A 20,723-nucleotide genomic window follows, 5' to 3' on the forward strand; every position below is an offset into this window, starting at 1 on the left:
AAGTTAGGAAGTGGAAGATTCCTGGACAAATATTCAGCATCTCAGGAGTCCTAGCGAACGATTGGCATCTCTTAGAGATGCTGGGGGAGAAAGCAGGATGTGAAGGGAGAAGTTACTAATGGGAAGATGACAAGAGAAGATGAAGCCAGTGTTCAAGCCTAGTAGCCAGGGGTTTTATCAGTACCATCACGGGTGTTTTACATGTCTAGTGCATATCTTGTGATGCTGTTTCTCAGCGCTGGTGGCTGCTTTGGCCATCTCTTCCCTCTCTTCCCCACTGCCAATGCAGTGAGAAGTTGTATCTTCTTTCCCCACAAATCAGGGTCCTCCTGGAGAAGTCATCCAGCCACTGCCCATCCAGTCTTCCAAGAGGACCAGGCGAAATATTGATGCCAGCCAGCTGGTGGACGATGGAAATGCCGACAACTACATGGACTATGCAGATGGCATGGAGGAAATTTTTGGCTCGCTGAATTCCTTGAAACTGGAAATTGAGCAAATGAAGCATCCGTTGGGCACTCAACACAACCCAGCACGTACCTGCAAGGATCTGCAGCTCTGTCACCCCGATTTCCCAGACGGTGTGTCCCAGGACAGAGGGGGTGTGGGGAATATACTGTGGGTTTCCCAGCTCCGCGCAGTGAATACAAGCGAGTGCAGGAAGAGGAGTAATTTGGGGAGTCCCTGGCCCTGGTGCCCCATAAGGGATGTGACTGACAGAGAAGGAATATGTAGAGAAGAGTTGGCCTAGATGATCATTGTAGGTCCCTTCCAACTGAAATATTCTATTCTATTCTAGGAACGGGGATATATGATGAAAAATAGCTGTTCCTGTAAGGTGCCACAGTATTATGTGGAATCAAAACATAATCAGTTTTCAAAAAAATACATATAAATAGTAGCCTGTGACAGAGACGAAACATCCCAGGCAAGACGGTTGCTGAAGTGCCCACCGTCCTTCCTTCACCGTGCTGATTCTTTCTTCTCTTCTCTTCCCTCTCGTGTATCCAGGTGAATATTGGGTTGATCCTAACCAAGGATGTTCCAGGGACTCTTTCAAAGTTTACTGTAATTTCACAGCTGGTGGAGAGACTTGCATCTTCCCTGATAAGAAATCTGAAGGAGTAAGTCCACACAACTTCCCCCTCCTCCCATATCATGGTGATAAGAGATTGTTTCCTAATATGAATATTCATAGACAGTCAATTTCAGGACAATTGAACAATAGGAAGCAAGGATTAAAGATACAGAACCTCTCTTTGTTGCACCAGTTTGGCTTCTAAAATAGTAAGGAATACAAAAGAATATGTTTACAAAGAGAATTTCTTTGAGTAAGTCAGATTTAAACTGTGATTCAGGACAAGTCTTTGATGATTCCCCAGGCATAATAAAATAATATTATTTTTTTTTACTTTGCTTTACGAAGGCAGAGGTGCGTGTTGGCGCAGGAACTGCAGGTCCCCGTGAGCTTCATTTAACTCATTCCTTGTCTTCCTTCCTGCAGCCGGGCTGCTGCTCTGCTGTCTGCATGCATAAGCACCACTGATTCCTCTACCCTTAGTGTGTCTTCAGGCAGATGAGATGAATGTTTATCTCCTGTCATTTTTTCCTGGTATTTTTTTGTGGGTGAATGATCCTAAATGATTGCAACTAGCCTCAGCGCTCTTCCTGGCATGGATGCACAAGGTTGATTAAGTCAGTTGTGTAATGATGTGCCTAGCTCAACCATACTCATAATTTTTGTCCTGTACCCATGCACTCTGTTTTCCGGAGCTGCTCTCCCTGGTGCCTGGGGACCAGCTCTTGCACTGGCCAAGCAGAAACTCTTGCAAAGTGGCCTGGGGGAGCTCTCTCAGTATCGCAGTTGTGCTCCAGCTGGGTTAAGATGCAGAAAAAGCTGTTCACTCCAGCGAAAGCCTTGCTGAATTTCTTCCGCCAGAAATATATGCCAGCACAGGACAAATAACGTGCAACATAAATCTTCCTTGAGTTTTTGTTAGGGCTGTTTAAATAGGAGATGGATTTCTTCTCCTTTGCATTAACTTGCCATGGCTCTCCTCAAAATGTTGACAGCTTCAAAAAGCAGAGTCTGCCCATGTTCTTACAGTTGCTCAGACTCCTGCCACACTGATTCTGCGAGTGGCTCTTTGGCCCCATCTCGCCCGCTGTGGAGCTGCTTTTCTGACCACTGCGATGCTCCTCAAATGCAAATTGTGCTCCACCTTTGCAATACTGTCGTAAATAAGAAAACGCGTCAGCCTGCTCTTTTTCCATGTGGAGGAATGAAAACAGCTACCGCACCGGCATTAAGTATTGGCTGAGTGGTTTTATTATAAGCCACAGCAGAGTTTAAGCCATATCCCCTTTCAGTCCATCCTTAACCCGGCAGAAACACACTGACTGGCTTTATGGTTCACGTACTGGAAAGGAAAGGACAATCCCAAGACACCTGCTTAGAGCTTGGCTGTTGTTTTTGGGGAGATTTATGGCAGAAGTGAGGGAGCTTGTGGGAGGGTAAGGGAGCAGAAGGCAGCCACGCTTCTTTCTTGGGCTCTGACTCAGAAAGAATGATTCAGCTGCTTAGACGGGGCTGCCATAAAGGATGCTCCGACAGCTCATTTCTTGTCAAGGTCACCCCCTGCATCGCTCCAGGTGGTTGGAGCTCCGTCGTGTGTGATGGTCCAGCACCGACCGCGGAGGATGCGCCGCCTGTGCCATACCTTATTGCTGCACAAACGCAGCAGGCAGGCAGAGACTTTTCCTTAATCACATTTATTGCTTTTCCCAGGCCCACAGCATCTGGATTTGGCGTTAGACTGACAGCAGCCTTCTCCGTTATCAGCATTGTTTTTTCCACCTCAGCCCTCCCATGAAGATCAATGCACTTTTTACCATTGATATTTCCTTTCCTCCTCTCTATCTTCCTTTTTATCTCCCCTGCCGATAGACTGCACTGCTGGTTTTGCATCCGATGTCTCTAGGAGGCAGAAATCATTAGCCTTTAGCAAAGGAGGCTGGTGCCAAGGCAGCGCTGGGCACCCAGGATAGCACCGTGCCGTCCTGTTCTGCTTGAGAGGCTGCTGGCACCTTAAGGTTCTGCCAACTGGTCTTGTAACTGGTGTATAAAGATTAAGAAAACATTTTAAAGGAAGTTGGGCAGTTTCAATAAGACATGCAGACTCTGCTTATGGAACTGAATGTAACTTTTTTTATTTCTTTTTTTTTTTTCTTCTTCTTCTTTCTCTCTTTCCTCCTTGCCGTCCACAAACTAGGCTAGAATTACTTCTTGGCCAAAGGAAAACCCAGGCTCCTGGTTCAGTGAATTCAAGCGCGGTAAACTGGTAAGATGCATCTTGGTGCTTTCTGTTTTCTTTAACCCGTGTCATATTTTACAGAGTAAAATGGCTCGTTGGCCCAAAGAACAGCCTTCCACATGGTATAGTCAATACAAGCGGGGGTCTTTGGTAAGTGGCTAACCTTGGCCCTCTAGTCTGAATCAGAGCGCGTCATCTGCTTTGGTATGGCCAGATCTGTTGCATTCTGCATGCTGGACTAATAGCCATCACAAGTCGCAGTAAAAACATTTAAGGTGGAATACTGAAAAAAGAAACAAAACCCCATGGGGATGCTTTTTTCCAGTCTGCTTGACTGGAAACCTAGGAGCAGCTAATGTCCCCTGCGTTAAAGGGGACACGCGGATGTGCTGGGGGACCCTGCAGAGCTGAAGCTGTTGCAGGTCTGTCTCCGCAGCACGCTGCAAGAAGGCTGCGTCCTGCAAGGAGGGCTCTTGCTGTCTCCTAAGCAGTTCCCATTATGGCAAGGGCAAACTGGGTGTCCCCGTGCTGTTGGCCCCCCAGAAGCGTAGCTTTATCCCAAGAGCTGAGAGCCCCCCGATGTGATGCTTCAGCCCGGAGCCGGGCACGGTGCTGTCGCAGCTCGGGCTCGCTGGTACCCAGGCTGAGGTGGTGAACCTGCACATCTCTGGTCTGGGGCAGGTTTTCCGCAAAGGCTGGATTTCGTCTCCTACACTGGAGATGAGCCACATCGGGGGCTCCTGTGCCACCCCTGGAGCTTGGGAGTCATGAAGTCATTGGTTTAAAGGAAGATTTCAAGGCACGTGCGTTTGCCAAGCCTGGTGGACAGGAATTTGACTTAGTCACAATTAAGGATTTTTTTTCAAGGGACAAGAACTGTCGTAAGGTCAAACAGTGTTTGATGTCAGCAAGCAAGCAAGCAAGACAGCAACATGTAAAACAGAGAAAAACTCTGGTATTTTGTCCTGTAACAGGACATTCACGTTGTGGACAGATCGCTCCCACAGAGCCCAAGCGCTGGTCAGGGATGTCAGAACAGCAACAGATCAGTGTAAGCTAGGTCTCCTTAAGCAACACAAATCTCCCGCGTGTATATCAATTCTTGTAGGATTAGCAGAAAGCAGATAATGAGCTCACTCAAATCAGGAGAATTAGGGAAGAAGGAAATATTTAGCAGATAAAACCGACACGGCCCTGAAAGCAGGAGATGCTCTGACATACCGCGCTGAGCTGCCTCGTGCAGTCATCCTCTCCCCAGGGCAGAGGTTTCTTGCAGTGCCCCAAACTTCCACCTTAAAAGGCAAACAACAAAGAAAATCACCGTGTTGTTTTCCTAAGCCGCATTTCATTGCCACTTAACACGTTTTGCTCTGATTCTGCCCACAAGAAGGATATGGCTTCTGCAGCTTTTCTGCATTATCAAATAAGGCCGTAAAGCCAAGGCTTCAGCCTCGTAGCTCCTTGGAGGGCAACTACTCATAGCTTAATTAGAGAGCATTTCATCGTTTAATATTATGAGTACCTCCATTTCTCCATCTTCTCTGCTTTGCTTTTTTTTTTTTCCCCCAGTCTGTTTATCAGCTATGTTTGAGGCTGAATTGCCAACCTAGAGCTTAGGGCCCATTTTTTTAAAATAGGAATTTCAGTGCTACTTTGAGCCCTTTGTTCCATCTTTCTGTCTTGCCGTTTTCTTGCTTTTTTACCTGTCCCGCATTTTCTGTTTGGAAAAAAGCCACCAGCACGTGGAAGATCTGCCTAAGCAAACGACAAAACGGTTAAACGCACAAGCTGTAAAGTAAAGTCGGATTATTATTTTTTTTAAAAGTACCTCTCATTTCACCCCAGTCAGTACTTGGAACCATGAGATTGGTAAACTGGGGAGACGTTTGCCTGGACCCAAAATCAGTCGAAATCTTTGCGTAGATGGGTGGGATGAATGACTTTGAGTTCCCCTCTGGGTGCAGCTTTGCTCCTGTTACTCCACGGAGAAGGTCCCTGGTGTCCGTCCGTGCAGCCCAAGCACGGTCTCTTGCGGGGGCTGAGCCCACGGGGATCCCCGGAGCCAAGGGGAAGATTTTCACCCGGCTGCTCAGCAATGCCGAGAGCACAGTCAGGGGGCTCCGTATGAATCTCAGTGCTTGCACGAGGTGCGCAGCCACGAAGATGGTTGCCTTTCTTCTGGGGCTATCTAAAGTATGAAGAACATAGTAAATATGAAATATGAAGAAACCATCTTGTTCTGATGCTTCCGCACCGTCATTAATCAATGACACACAGTACTTGGAGCTGATTTCTTACCATTTGCAGCCAAACTGCATTTAGAGGATAAAAAGGTTGCAGATGTTTCCTTCTGGACTCGTGCTTTTCTTCTCTGTGTGTTACACACAATTCCCAGTAGCTCTAACAAGGCCTGCCACCCGTCCTGTCCTATTATCCTTCATAGCCATATGGCATCTGCCACAGGGAAATACCATCACAGAGAAAACAGGAAAGGATGGAAATTTGCAAAACGGTGTTTCCGCGAGCAAGCCTTATGCACACAACCAGTTCCCAGTGGCTCCCGTTGTAAGGCTGGGACAGGTCTTCATGTAATCTGCAGAGGCAGAACAGCAACCGAGACCCTGTAACAAGCAGTCAGGCTCCCAAACTAAGCACTGATTTGAAATAAGAACAAACAAGAGAAGCGGGTCCTGCAGATCAGTAGTGCAGATCACCTGTCAGGGGGTGCGTGCCAAGTAGTCGGCATTTTGTGTCTCTCTCCTTCCACGTCCTGGTGGTTTTCTGGTAGCTCTCCCCCTGGCATGCGTGGCTCTCTCATGGTCAGTCATATTTAACTCTCAGGAGGACAGCGCAACAGTATCCTGACAACCGGTTGGTATACTTATTTATTTTTATTATCTTTTTACTCATGATTTTATTGTCTGGTTGTAAATCTCTTCTACTGTTTGCAGCTTGCACCGATGTTTCGTGGTACCTCGAAGAACACTACGCTGTTTGTGTGCCTGTATTTTTCTCCTGGTCATTTCTAAAGAAACCCACTGTCCATAGAGGACAGTAAGGAGCAGCAGCTCTAGTAGCTTGGCCGTGGCTGGGGATGCCACCTTGAAGTACAGTTAGTTTATACATGCAAACTAGCTGTCCCGCTGTGTGTTTGCTTCCTTGGTGGGGTAAAAGAGAAAGTCCTGAATCCCCTAAGTGCTGGAAATAGGTTTCAGTAAACTGTGTTTTGCAGAAATATATTTCTAGACACCGTTCTCCTCCAAGGGAGAAAAGGAGCCTGATGTGCAGAATGGAGCAAATCCCTGTGCCAGTGCAGCTCTGTGTTTCATGACATGCCCTAAGAGCAGCAAATGCATTTTCCCTTTAGCTGAGCGTAGCCTTGCCGACCAGGGCAGCACCGAGTCCTTATCAACAGAAACAGGATTGCTGCAGGTGAAGTGCAAAGATTGCTTAAAAGCCAATGTGTTGGTGCCCAGGAAAAATGAATGGGAAATACCCCAGTGTGTGCAGAACAAAATACCCACAGCTCTCAGAAAATCATCTCAAATAGGACAGAAGAATAAAGCCTCAAACCCTTACAGAAATCTGCTTTTTCTCCTCTTTAAAAGCTGGAGAAGTATGCTCAGTATTGATTTAAACTTGAGAAATTCATCCCTAAATTTGCTTAGCACTGCACTTTTTTCCAACCAGGGCTGAAATCCCCTTTCCTTTCTCTTCCTACCCTGCAGTAGCCTTATTTTTTTAGCTCACAACCAGCAAGAGAAATAAACTGCCCTCAGTAGCCATGCCCTGGCCACAGGAGGAGCAGAGCAGCCCCGTGCCCGTAGCGTGGCAGGAGCGGTGTCTGCACCCCGGTGGGGTGGCGAGACCGAGCCCCACGTCCAGGGTAATAAAGATGGGTGAGACTGGTGGTCCTCAGACCCCCCCAAACTTGTTGCATTGCCCCTCACTGCCCAGTGTTTCCCCCTTCTTTGCTTCTCATAGCTCTCCTACGTGGATTCAGACGGGAACCCCATCGGAGTGGTGCAGATGACTTTCCTCCGGCTCCTGAGTGCCTCGGCCCACCAGAACATCACTTACAACTGCTACCAGTCCGTAGCCTGGCACGACGCCACCACCGACAGCTACGATAAGGCGATCCGCTTCCTGGGGTCCAACGACGAGGAGATGTCCTACGACAACAACCCTTACATCCGAGCCGCCCTCGACGGCTGCGCGGTACGTGGGCAGAGCTGGGCTTGGCCGGTCCTTGCAAAACGGGTCAGGGCTGGAGGTGTCTGTCTCCCTCCCCTGGTTGTGCAGCATCGTCTGTCTCGGAGCAAATCGCTTCCAAATTTTCTGTGCCTGCTGATGTAGTTGCCTTGAGGATCATCCCCAGCATGGGAGGCATCAAGCTTGCTCTTCCCTGTGCTGGGAATACATGATTCCATTCAAGGTCAGGGGAAGCTGCAGCACCTCTAGGAACCAGATTAATTTGCTTTATTGCTGGCTGTGCATAAAGGAAGGGATCTGCCTAAAACCACCAGTTGCTTTTAGACATCCCCCCCCTTGCCTTTGCTCTTACTCTGTTTACTCACACGGGGAGAGACAAGCAATGACACCCAGTTTCGTATTAAGTTTTGCAGGCTTTGATAATTTTTTTTAAGTGCTTTCAAGAAATCTTGGAGGCAAAGCATTAAGGGTTTGGCATTGGGTCGGTTGGGTTTTTTTTTTTGCGGCACGCTGCTGCATGCAGCCCCAGGAGGGGTGCATGGGGGTGCATCGCTGCATCGCCCCAGGGCTGGCTGCGGCACCCAGCTCTGGCCCAGCATCCCTTGAGCGGCCAGAGGAGCCCCAGCACAGCGCTTTGGTTTTCTCCATCCTCGCAAGCTCCCCTGTCCCTCACGGGGAGCTGCCTGTGCCCTTGGGAAAGGGCAAACCCAAGCGAGGCCTGACTCTGTATAGCGAGACAAGTAGTCACAGCCGTGGGATGCAGGAGACAGAGGTTTGCATCCCCGCTTGCGGTTCAAATGCAGCTTGTAGCGTCTTTCTCTCTAGCTTTGTTCCCCGTGACTTTTTTGCCTGGCGTGCGGAGGCAGGCGTTACGCTGCAGCCCTCTTCTCCCACGCAGCCCGCTCACTCTTCGCCTTCGCTGTGGCCAAGAGCGGCAGCTGGAATTTCCAAAGGGACCCAGCATCCTCCCTTTGCTTCTGCCTCCTTCTGTTGGGTGCCTCGTTCAGGACGGAGCTCTAAAAAATCTGCCCTCGGGAACTAAAAATTTGGCAAAGCAGGTGCTGCTTGCATTTATTTTGAGACCCAGCTTGCTGGTGCAAAAGCACGAATAATTCTCACCCTCTGCTTGAAGCCCACGGGACGGAAAGATTGAGAGCTTTGATGGAAAGAGCCCTCCACATAATCTGAGATGAAAGTGGTTCTGTTCTGGCACACGCACGTTTTTTACTGTAGGAGCAATGAGAAAAATCAGATTAGAATCACTTCTTTTAACACTCTTGCAGAGAGGGAAAGGGCATCCATCCTGCTTCTGGAAAGACTCAGAAACCGCGTGGGGAAGTTTATCCTTAAGTACTTCATATCTCCTGCTAACGCGACGTGTCCTTGGTAAAAAGTGCCTTCCCCTCCCTTTCCCTTCTTAAGTCTCGGAGATGATCGCACGCTGCACATTTTAAAGCAGATGTGCCTGCTGAAAACCCTTTTGGTTTAAGCGATTTGGCTCAGGTGCCCTGCATTCCTCTCCCTAACGAGAGATATTTGCATGGAAAGAGGATTGTAGCTCCTCCGAGTTTATTTGCTCGGTTGCTTCTCGCAGGCGGCTGTTAGCACAGCCAGTCTCAGGGTCGCAAATAAATGACTGTGGCAAGAACTAAAGCCGCGGGAGCAACAGGCGCCCGCGGTGCAGAAGCATCAGGAGAGGCTGAACGAGCCCCAGTGCGATGGTGGGGCACAGAGATGTCATCTCCTGGCTCAGAGCTTTGGGCATCGCTTCCAAACCAGTGTGTCCCAGTTCTTCCTCTCTGCTAGAGCCGCTCCTGCAGGCTTGTAAAAAGGAGGTAAAATATGCTAAGGGAGCTTACCGCAGCCTTGCAGAAGGAGGCTCTGCATCTTCTGTACTTCAGTACCGTCTCCGGTACCCCGGTAGGTCATCCTCCTTAAACCAGAGGCAGGATATTTAAGATTGAGCCCTACCATGTGAAAAATGAGGTTGAGCTGCCCGACGCAGCATTGCTGCAGAGGTCCCAGTAGGACCCGTGCTCTGGTGGTGATGAAGGCTGCTGCAGCCGGTGCCGGCGGATCTCCAGGGCTAATGTTCAGGCCATTATTTGAATGTGTTTTTCCTGATCTTACAGCCCTTTATCAGTAGCTGTGATATAGCCTATTCTTCTGAGACACACAAATCGGAGGGTAAGGTAGAGCCAAAAACTGCTCCATAAATTCACTTGTTTGTGCAGCTTTGTATGCCCTCGGGTGCACTTCTGCTCCTCTAATAATTATTTATATTTTGGAAATAACTGTATGGCCACCAGGCACGATAAAAAGACAACATCACCTTGTGAATTCCATCAAACTTTAAATGTGATCTTTTCGGTAGCGCTCGGATAATAGTCAAACTAATATATTCAAATTAAATCACTCGCATTTGCTCAGCAACCCATGCGTGTCCTCGAGGAGGCAAAACAACTATACCACAGCCACAGCAATTTTACCAGGCTCCTGTTCCAGCTCTAACAGCAAAGTTAGCGTCTTTTGATCTGCATGGCAGCAGCTGCTTCTGCTCCAAAGTCTAGGCTCAGGACAGCCGTCTCCCAGGGGGTTGCTTAGTGGTCAGCATCCCACTTGAGAGCACGTCTGCTAGATCTGCAGGGTAAATGTAGAGTGGTTTGGTGCTGGTTGCCTCTAATTCAGCTCAGAAGATGCCTGGGCAAGATCATCACCGTATTGCCGGCTGACCGGTGAATGCTCGTTCGTGATGACTTGCTCTTGTTGTGTTGGAGGCATCATCAGAGCTCCTCTCTCTCCCTCTTCTCCCCATCAGGCAAGGAAGGGCTATCAGAAGACTATCCTGGAAATCAACACGCCCAAAGTAGAGCAAGTACCTATAGTCGACATCATGTTCAATGACTTCGGAGAAGCGTCACAGAAATTTGGATTCGAGGTGGGACCGGCTTGCTTCATGGGCTAAGAGCCACCTGAAAACTAGTCTCCAAATGAGCAACCTCGTAACCTCATTGCGCCATTTAATTAATTAAAAAAAAAAAAAAAGAAAAAAAGAATTCCTTGTCACATGCACGTTCTGAAACTGGACAGCGATGGGTTATTTTTTTCCGTTTTGTTTTGTTCCTCGTTTTGCCCGAATTCCTCTGTGCCACCGCACCCACACGTACCGAACCGCCGACCGAGAGGACCGTTCCCGCGACAGACGCAGAATCGCATGACCGACCGCCGCACGCGTGGCCCCGAGACCTGTCCCCGTGCCGCCGTCATCGCTGCTCCCACCGCTGCTGCTCCACGGCCACCCAGCGGACCCCACCGCCATCAAAGACTTCTTCTTCTTGCCACGAAGCGATACCAAGCGCTTGTCTATAGATTATTGTTTGTTTGTTTTTAAGGAAAAAAATGGAAAAAACTTGAAACTCCTGTGTTCAGCTTGACGTTGAAGTCCCGGCAGTCCTGGCTCCAATCCAAACCGTGCTGAAGCTCATCGGAGGCATTTCGTTGACTTCCATGAGATTTGGATCGGCTCTAGCAAGTAGACATCATGGCCACTTCCAGAATTTTTAATATCTCCATCGAATCGCGGAATTCTACGTTTTACAAAATTTAACCCCATTAATTTGATCGCTAAAATTCACACTGGGCATCTCTTTCCCTTGTATTAAAGGTGCTTATATTTTTGTATGTTTGTAAGTAAATATTTGTATTGTATATTATTTTAAATGTTTAAATGTTTCTGGCTTCAAAACATGCATGTGACCCTGTCTGTGTTAAAACCACCACCCTTCCCACCACCATCCCAGCCAAGCATCCACCTGGGAATGAAGACGGCGGCTCGCATCCTCACCGCTCCTGCCTCTTCCCAACCCCGAGCCTGGATGTGGAGGGGCTTGGAGTTATGCCCAGGCACGAGTCTTTGCAGGATGAGGGTCCAATGAGTGGCAAAGCAGCCTCCCGAGCCACAGATGCCTTTTGGAATGATTCATTTCAAAATAAGGAAATTAAAGCCGCTTTTTAACAAGATTTCTACAATACCCTGACCTAAAAGGAGGATCCGCTTTGAGTCTCTGCCTTTTTATACACTTGCTTGCCTTAACATAAATGTTTTAAATTAATTCTTCTTTTTTTCCTTCAGCATTCTTTTAAAATAATAATAATAATTAAAAAAAAAAAAAAAAAATCCATTCCCAGCGGCAGATTGCAGTGGCAGGGGAAATCCATTTGTCCTCTCTGAATATGAGGTATAAAAAAAAGGAAAAAAAAAAGGTGCTTTTTATTTTTACATGTCTCTGTGGTGCTATCTATTTGAATGACTTTAATACAACACTGGTGATACCCTGCCATTGGCCAATCTCCCACCAGCCTTTGCTTTTTAGCCACTTTCAACACAGACTGCAGGCTTTTGCTACAGTCTTTGATTATAAATGCATGCCACCTTCATATTTTTATGTAGAAGACCCGCTCCTTTCCTTAATTGTATTGCGGTAGCTTATACGGTCCATGTAGAAGAAGTATTAAATATGCTTACATCTTTTTTTCTTTTTTTTTTTTCCAAGACTATTCATGCATTTTGTACGGTGGTAACCATACCAGATTGTACTCAGTCGCTGAATGTTTGTGGTGCTAATTTATGTATTTGTTGGATGTCCTGACGTGATGCTGAAGCCGTGTGGGTGCCTGCCCGCCGAGCGCTCCCGGGAGTCTGCAATTTTCTTGGTCTTCCCACGGTGGCTCTGCCAGGATGGCTTTTTTTTTTTTTTTTTTTTTTTTCCATGCAGCATTTTCGGCTCGCAACCTGCAGACACCATCTTCTTTTTCTGTTTGTTTGTTTGTTTCTTTGTTTGTTTTCTCCCTGGCCGTTTTCCTCGTTTAGATCTCTTGGCTGGAAAATAGATGTTGCAGGGTGTTTTTTTATTATTATTTGGCCTGGAGTATTATTACAGCAATGCTTGAGCCAAGGGGGGTCTTTCACCGTAAAGGAAAAGACATCACATTTACTGTGAAGAAAAGCCTATATATGATGTCTTTTCCCCCCTCCTTCCCAAGCAGAGAGCAGCAGCGTCCAAGGAAGGGAGGCGAAGCCATGCTGGAGGGAGCGGCGATGCCGCGCGGTGCTTTTCAGTCTGGGAGAGCCATGTCCATCCGTCTCCCTTCTTCTGTTGTGTTCTCTCGTATATATTTTTTTTTTCCACTTGGGGAATAAAAAGAAAAAAAAGGTGCTACCCTAAAAACTGCAGACTCCGGCAGCGAAGCAGTGAAAAGGAGTATATAATAATATATAGGAGAATTCAGCTTCTCGGTCACCTTGGCAAGAGCCTTGTTCAGGAACAGTGGGAAGGTCAGAAAAGGTTGCACATTCCTCTCTGCAACAGAAAAGCCATATATTGATGTATGTACACACGTGTGCGTCTGTCTAGGTCATGTGATTCTGTTACAAATTTTCATCAAGGGAGCTTTTTTCTTTTATTTTTCCTTTTATTTCTTTGCTTTAAGAAAAAAAAATTCCTCTGTTGAATTCCACAGTGTTGTAATTGTACTGAGCTCCAAACTGTTCCGATTTCCCCAGACCACTTAGCTACGGTATATTGCAATAAAATTACTACTTGTATTTGCAGACATTCTTTTTGTGTAATTTTATTTCCCTCCTCCCTTAATATATATGACTTGAACAAATGTTGATAAGAAAAATAAAACCTATGGAAAAAAATTTTAGTACATAAGGCCCTTTTTAAAATATAGTGTCAGATGACATATTGTACATTTCTTCAAAGTCCAATAAACATGTCATAAAATTTAAGTGTAATGCCCATAAGAGCTATTTTTAAATATTTTAAACCTGTGTAATAAAGGAATAAATGTAATAGATTTTTTTCAATAAATCAAGTTTACTGTTTCCACCTAAACCAACGTGATGTGAATGTCTTCTTGAAGTTGATTGCAGCGTGATTTCCCCACGACCCTTCTGCTCAGTGGAGCCTGAAGAGTTCATCAGAGGAGCAGTGAAAGTGCTTAAAGGTAATAGATACTGTAAAATAATAAACCAAACCCATCAGAGAGAGAACTTCCAGGCCTGGAATCTTTTTTTTTTTCTCAGTGAGAAGCTCCAATCAAGCCAACAGTGTAAAAATCCAACCCGGGGATTTCAGTGATGGGATCTGGACGAGAAGATCAGGCGGCCGCCAGCTCTCCCACCTTCTCCACCGCGGCGGCAGCGGCACCTGAGGAGCCTTTGCTTGGCACGGCAGCCTTTGCTCTAGCCGACCTTCTCCCCCCAAGACGAATTCAGGAACCAAACCATTTCTCCAGCTTCTTGGTGAGCTCCTCAACCCCCAAACTCACGTCTCGGTCCCAGGGCGCTGCTGCGTGGACGTGCTGGGGGAAGAACGCAGGGGACACTTTGCTCGTCCTCTCCTCCTTCCCTCCGGCGGGTTTCACTCCAGGGATGTGCAGGATGACGACAGCTCCTCTGGAAACCGCTGTAAGAAATTGCATGTATCTGCCTGCTAACGCCAGCCGCTGCTGCCGGATTTGCATCGCTCTGGTTCTCGGGGGCTTCTTGCAAAGATCGTTTGGTTGGCGCTGCGGGTTTAAGAAGATGCGTGCACCTTGAAAACGTGTCCTTGTTTGCAACACGGCAGGTACGTACAGTGCAAACGCACACGCGTGCACAAACCCACCTCTGTGCACGAAGCTTTGTGATGACCGCACCAAGCTGAGTGTCCCATCAGCCTCTTCCCTTTCGTTCTTTAGCTGCAATGAGTGGTAGATCTTGATTGAGATGTTCAGGTAAGGAGCCAAAGTCCTTTAGTCTAAGTGTATAATTAACTTGTAGGAGTAGTTTGGGGAAATCTTGGGTTATTATGGCCAAATCTTCATCCAAATGGATCCCAGAAATGCAGAGGTACTACAACCGCAGGGAGAAACTAGGAGGAAAATACCTTTAATTACTTAGACCCAGCTAGAAAGATCTAACTTAGATCCTGATGACGCTTCAAGGTGACGCTAACCTCTTCTGTGCTGACTTGCCAGTTGTGATTTGCACTGGATCATTGCTGGTCGCAGCAAACACCTTTAGCAAATGCCTCAGGGTCTCACTGCCCGGAGGAGCTTTAATCTGCCATTAGGAAGAAGCAGAGATGTGAGCGAGGATTTGACTGGTTTTGGAGCTGCCAGACACAGAAGCCATGCCATATTTTTCACCTCTTTTCATGTATCGGAAAGGCTGTGATTTGGTGCTAGACCTCCAATGCAGTAACTCTCTGCCAGGTGAAACACAGAAGGTAATTTTTGGAAGATCCACAACAGAAAGCAGCAGATTATCAAAACAGGGTTTGAGCACCCAAGACAGCTCAGTTTTGCTCTGAGGACGGGGTGAAGATGGGACAGCTCAACCCAAACCCACGCACACCTCGGGGGCTCTGCCGGATGGAGCTCAGCACCCACACCGGTCCTGGTATAACTCGGGGAGTGGGAGTTAACCAAGCGCAGCTGAGCCCAATTGTGTTTCCAATGACCTTTAAAAGTAGCTGAGCCAGCCTGGGCAGGGGAAAGGGTAGCTGCAAGGCTATTAGTGTCTGCTTTGCTCTGCCTGTGATTTTTTTTTCTAACAGGCAGGGGCTTAACTAGGCTGGGATTTATGCACTTCTGTGTATTGAGAAAGAAGGTGAAGCCTGAAGAGTTTTTCCCATCCAGTTACCAGAGCTGACCCAGGCACAAGGATGTTTGCGCTTGCTTCCTGGCTGCTTCCTAAGGTAAAAAACATGAATTGCCGTGTGACTTGATTTCTGCTGGTAAAAGGAGAAACTATTCCTTCTTGGTTTATTTTTTAGCCCTGTTCTAGAGGAAGGGGCCCATGCTAGCTGCGTGTCTGTTGGCTCCCTGTCTTTTATCTTGGAGTCCCTTGGCTTGCTTCAGCTGGTAGAGCAGCGGCTGTCCCTAAAAAAGCACATTCCTGTGCGATTTGTGAGAGTAGGCAGCGGAGCAGGAAAAAGAGCGTAAGCTCAGCCATATATTAGCCACCTGAGAGTCCACTGCGAGGTTACCCGTAGGACGGGAGGCTGCAGGGAGCGCAGCCTCGCGCATCCATCGCTCGCACGGGATGAAGCGCTGGCGCCGGTGCCTCCTGGCCAGGGCTGCGCGGGAGCAGCCGGTCCACGGGGACACGGGCTCGCCATCTGCCAGCACGGCAGCACCCACCCCGGCATGGCGCAAAACGGTTTTTCCAAAAAAGCAGCTTCTTCTTAGTTGTGCTTCGACCCTGGGGATGCACCGCCGGTGACCAGCACGTTCCTGCTCCTCCTGGGAACTGGTGGGGAAGGGGTCAGGATCAGCAGCCCCAAGCTGGAGGCACAGCTCTGTCGTGTACCGCTCCCAGTCTGGTCCACGCCGTGATCGCACCGTTTGCTCTCTGCAAGACGCTACGGCTTTGGTTGGGATGTATCCTGCTCTAGTATTATCTCTCAAAGCAATGCTTCTCCCGGCTCCTTAAATACCGTGTTTACGTGCGACTGGTAAAAATAAAAATGGCTAAAAAAGAGGTGTTGGCTGTGATTAAATTTAGAGACCAGATCCTGGGTATTTCTTCCCTATGGTCTAGGTGAGTTTGGGCAAACAACCTAGAAGAAAAACTGTGAATGGCTGTTTTATACAAAGTATTGGGCTTCCTTAGTGTGACTAAAGCTCTTCTGGAAATAGAGAAACAGCAAGACAAAGTGGGAGGCTATAATGAGAAGGGGAGAGGAATGTGCCTTAGCATGAAGACAATATGTAAAGCGTTGGGTAGAACGAGGCTTTCACAGCATACAAGGCAAGCTAGAGTTATTTTCATTGTTCAGCTGCTTTTTGTCCAGCATCTTCTCCCCAGCTGGGCCTCGTTTGACTTGTTTGTTTTATTAATGTCTCAGTCAAAAGACTACAACTGATCTGACCCACAGCTCTGGAGAAAAAACCAAAACGAACAAAAAAATCTCTCCATGACTTTCTATGAGAAAAAGCAAGTGAGCTGGAGATGCCTCCTGCTCCTGCCTGGCAGCTCACCACCACCTGTAAATTAAGCTGCAGAGACTCCAGCAAAAGCTAATACAGTACAAGTCAAATGTATCCCCTTTCTCTTAACACCTTGCACAGGAACTGTGCCACTGCAAATTCACTGCTGTGGCTTTCCTGCCAGCTAGGCACTCCACCAGACAGACAATTTCCAGATTTATTTATTTAATTTTTTTTTAGTATTTTTTTAAAGTGAGTGATCTGAGCAGGACAGACCGCTGCCACAGCGGTGAGTCGCATCAGGCTGATACTTATGTCTCTTGGCACCGCAAGCCTTGCTTCCCTCTGCCAAGAGCATCGCGTCCCATCCTCTGCCGGGGTTCGGGTGAAGGCTGCAGCCTGCGGCAGCGGCGATGCCCAGGATCTTCACCCACAGCATGGCTGGAAATGCTCAGGGATGTCTCAGCTTGCAGCAGTAATGGGAATTATTGGCACAAGGGCTGTCAGCTGTGCTTGGTGATACTCAACAATCCCGGCTCCTGCTAGCACTGTGCGACCCGACCATTTCTTTCCAGAGAAAATCGTGTTTCGCCCAGCCAGGGCAGGCTCTGCCCAGGCTCTGCCCAGCACTGCAGCGGGTGGTGGGGCAGGATCTGGCCCTGCAGCTGCCTGGGGCTGCCGAGGGCTGAATCTGAGCTCATCTGACACAGCCACCTCTTCTGCTCTCCCTTTTTGCTCCACTTTCCCCTCTGCTTTGCCATGCTGCATAGTGTGACAGCAGCAGGTGGGAAGCAATGTTTTATCATAATTATCCATAAATCATTGTGTCACTGCAGTGGGGACTTCTGTTTTTTCCTTCCTTTCTGTTTTCTTTGCATGTATTTTCTTACTTTCAGGCAAGAGCAACCCTTGAATCCAACCTGGGCTGATGTTCTCAACATCTGCCAGTCGCTATTTAACCAGTGCTGCTCTCCTGCCATTACGCAATGGCCCAAAACCGCAGAGCTTTAATGCTTTTCAAGGCAGCTGGCTTAATCCAAGCTCTGAATTCAACCAGGAGGCACTACTGATACTAGAGAGTACAAAAGCACAGCTTCATGACTTGAGCCATGACAGAAAAAGACAAAGCTTGAATACCAGCCCTGGAATTCAGTGCTTACAGCCAGGTACCGGGATGTGTGGTAGGTCTGGAGTGCTTCTCCCTGGGCCGGTCTCCATCTCTCCTCCAGAGGAGCAGGATGCTGTACCGCAGTTAGCAACTGACTGGGGACTGCAAAAGTCACCAGCGCTGAGCTCTGGTCCACCAGGATTATCCTGCAAAAGCACCATGGAGCAATCCGTTGGATCGTTACAGCCTTGGAAAGAATTTCCTCTTAACTCATCCCTCCCTCCCTCGGTGCTTCCAGCTGGGGGGAATGGTGGTCCCCTCTCGCATCAAGGAGAGCTTCAGTACCAGCATCTTCTCTGGACACATAGTCAACCTGCTGGATCTGGGGCTTTCTTTGGGTTTTTCCCCAAGTCACAGCACTGAAAGCTGGTTTTGCTTTTGATCTCCGAGGCAGGCGGAGCGTTAATGTGCTGTAGTTTTATTTATGGCCCCTATTGCCATTTCATTTATTCCTTGTAACTTCTCTGGCTGCAGATTTTTTTCCATCCTGGGGCATCATGGCAGCAAAGTGATTTTCTCCAGAGGCACAAACTCAATAGTTCAGACAGGTCCTGCGTGTTTCTACCTTCATAGCAAACAAAACTTAGCAATTTATGCTTGTATTTAATGGGTTTTCTCAAATAGCCCAGAGCAAAAATAAACACCCCAAAGAAATCAAACACATGAAAACCCTAAAGAAGAAGCTGTTTTTCTCCTTCAGAGAGAAGCCAACATGCTTGTTTTTTAAGAGATGCATAACTAAGAGAGCTCTGAAGCGCTAAAATTACATCTTGTAAGGCGCAGGCTGTCACGCTTAGAGGCACCCCTGGAATCGCTGCTCGACACAGCTGAACGCGGAGAGCAGACGTGCCATCTTCGGGCCCTGCGTTGGGACTTAACATTCTCATTCTGCCTAATTATTAATATGTTAATTTGACAATGAGATGTTCTTCTTTGCAGAAAATTTTCTGCGCCATGCTTGGCTTTTTTTCAGCTGCTCCTTAGCTCGGCAAATTTTCCTTTTTCTCCATTTCCTCGGCTCAGGCAGGGCAGAGCCATGGGCTGCACCTGGGGGACCCTTCCCTGAGCACCCTGGGGTGCTCAAGAGAGTACCGGTGTCGGGCGAGCGTCGTGTTGGTGCTGACTGCCAGCCTGACCTTGGGAACATCCCCTAGTGTGGCCAAGCCACCATCCCAGCCCTGCAAAAGGTGGATGCTGGGCTGCAGCGCTGGGCTACAGCCCCAGGGATGGGGACTGCTGTGGTTGGGCCATTGCCTGGGGACCCAGAAGGCAAAGATGCTCAGTCTGTGCCTTTCGAAGTGCAAAAACTTCACCTGGGCAGCTGAGCAGGGTCCATGACTTGCTAGTGGGGTCTCTCTGATATGGGTCACCTCCCATCCGCATACACCTGTGGTGAAGAGTCAGGTCTCTTTGGGATTTAAATGATAATTCACATCCAAAAGGTCTACCAGGGGCTCCCAGACTGAAGCCTGGGTTGGAAAAGTGCCTCTCTCCAGCCCCCATCTCCCCCAGAGCTGAAGCATCTCCGCTGCAGGTCGGCCCCCAGCCCGCAGCCGCTCCTTGCTGCTACCAGGGTAATGTTGAATTTCAGGAGAAAGCAGGAGCAGCCACGAGAAAAAAAAAAAAAAATTGTCCCTCTTTAAGGTTCTTCTTTCAAGCAGGCTGATCAGAGACCCTGTTGAAACGGAAATCAAAAAGCTGCCAGACTTGAAACGTTAATTAAGATACACAACAGGGAGAGAGGGGGAGAAGGAAGGAGGGGAACGTCTATTCATGAATTATCTGCTCTAAGAGGAAGCGTTTGTGAATTCGAAATGCATATATCATTTTAGTGGCAAATGAAAGAAATTGAATCAAACTACACAGGAAGTTTGTACACCACCGTGGATTTAATTTTCAAACTTGCATTGGGCAAAGATTAACCTTGCTGAAGGGCGTTAGTGAAGCAGACAGAATGTGTAAAAATTAATCCCTGCTATAAGTTTCTTCAGGACGAAACACTAAGCAGTATTAAATATTTATTATATATAAAAACCTTCTCCCCCCCGTTTTCTTTCCTGCTTTGCATTTCAGTTGGTGCTTCTGCCAAAGCCCGTCTGCCCAGCAAAGCAGCACGCCTGGTTCACGCTGTGAGAGCGCAAGGGTTTTCTTTCCTCTGGTGTAAGGAGAAAGGTATGAGGAATAATTCATTTGCCACCTTGATTTTTTTCACTCCCTCCCTTCTAAAGATTGATACCGTTGCACTTAAAGGGGAGAAAATCAAGTTGTGCTGATCTATGAGTAGACACTATTTATTCTCATAGAGTTTCATCTGCAATTTGTTCAGCATCTTTGGAATTAAAATCCCTTTGCAATCTCCCCAGCTAGCTGGAAATATGCCGTTTCCCTCCTCTTCCTTCTCAGATGTCTTTTCCCTCTGATCAGGGCACAATGTTATCGATGATGTGATTCTGCTTTACATTCAGATGATTGTGTAAGTTTTGGACCGTAAATAATGCTCCTGTGCAGCACAGGCAGAATTATTCTGAGGGGTTTTTTCCTCTTCTTCTTTCTTTTCCTTCTCTCTTTCCCTTTCTATCTTTCTTTCTTCAGATCTTGGAATGGGTGATAAATTAATCATTTCTTCCCCCATAGCAACCGCCAACGTACAATATGGAGCTGATTACTTCACACCTGTGATTTAGACTTAGAGGTGACCCTGCAAACAGCAAAAAAAGAGCCTATCTCATGGATCCTGTGCTGCCTGGGTGGAACAAACCAGCCCGGCACAGAAACATGGCTCAGCACATTAGTCCTAGAAAGCAGCTTGCGGTCCCAGTGTCCCTCCTCTGTCCCCAGCACCCAGAGCAGGACCAGCCCAGCCAGCTGAGTCCATGCCCGACTGCATTTCTGGAGCAGTTGCAGGCTGGTTTCCACTTTTTTGCAGGGACTAAGGTGGTTTGCTTGGGTATTTTCTGCTTGGCAGGATGATGGCACTTGGCCTGGCATGCACATGTCTGCCAGATCCTGCCCCAGCTGCCCAGAACCGATAAGATGCGATCCGCAAG

At 47.8% G+C, this 20,723-nt stretch overlaps 1 protein-coding gene across 2 annotated transcripts in view; it reads left to right on the forward strand.

The window, feature by feature from the left end:
* COL5A1 (collagen type V alpha 1 chain) overlaps window positions 1-13,137 on the forward strand; it is a 159,410-nt gene extending 146,273 nt beyond the window's left edge. Inside the window, exons 62-66 of one of the 2 annotated variants that reach the window (XM_049832115.1) lie at window positions 323-581; window positions 1,012-1,124; window positions 3,273-3,341; window positions 7,299-7,532; window positions 10,345-13,137. In XM_049832115.1, the coding sequence (XP_049688072.1) occupies window positions 323-581; window positions 1,012-1,124; window positions 3,273-3,341; window positions 7,299-7,532; window positions 10,345-10,491 (822 nt within the window). In that variant the 3' untranslated portion in view covers window positions 10,492-13,137. Of the gene's footprint in view, window positions 1-322; window positions 582-1,011; window positions 1,125-3,272; window positions 3,342-3,395; window positions 3,465-7,298; window positions 7,533-10,344 lie in introns of both variants that reach the window. The other variant, XM_049832116.1, reaches the window with a different exon arrangement.
* The last annotated feature ends 7,586 nt before the right edge of the window (window positions 13,138-20,723 follow it).

This window comes from Accipiter gentilis, chromosome 29 (genome assembly GCF_929443795.1).
Source record: "Accipiter gentilis chromosome 29, bAccGen1.1, whole genome shotgun sequence".
NCBI lineage: Eukaryota > Metazoa > Chordata > Aves > Accipitriformes > Accipitridae > Astur > Astur gentilis.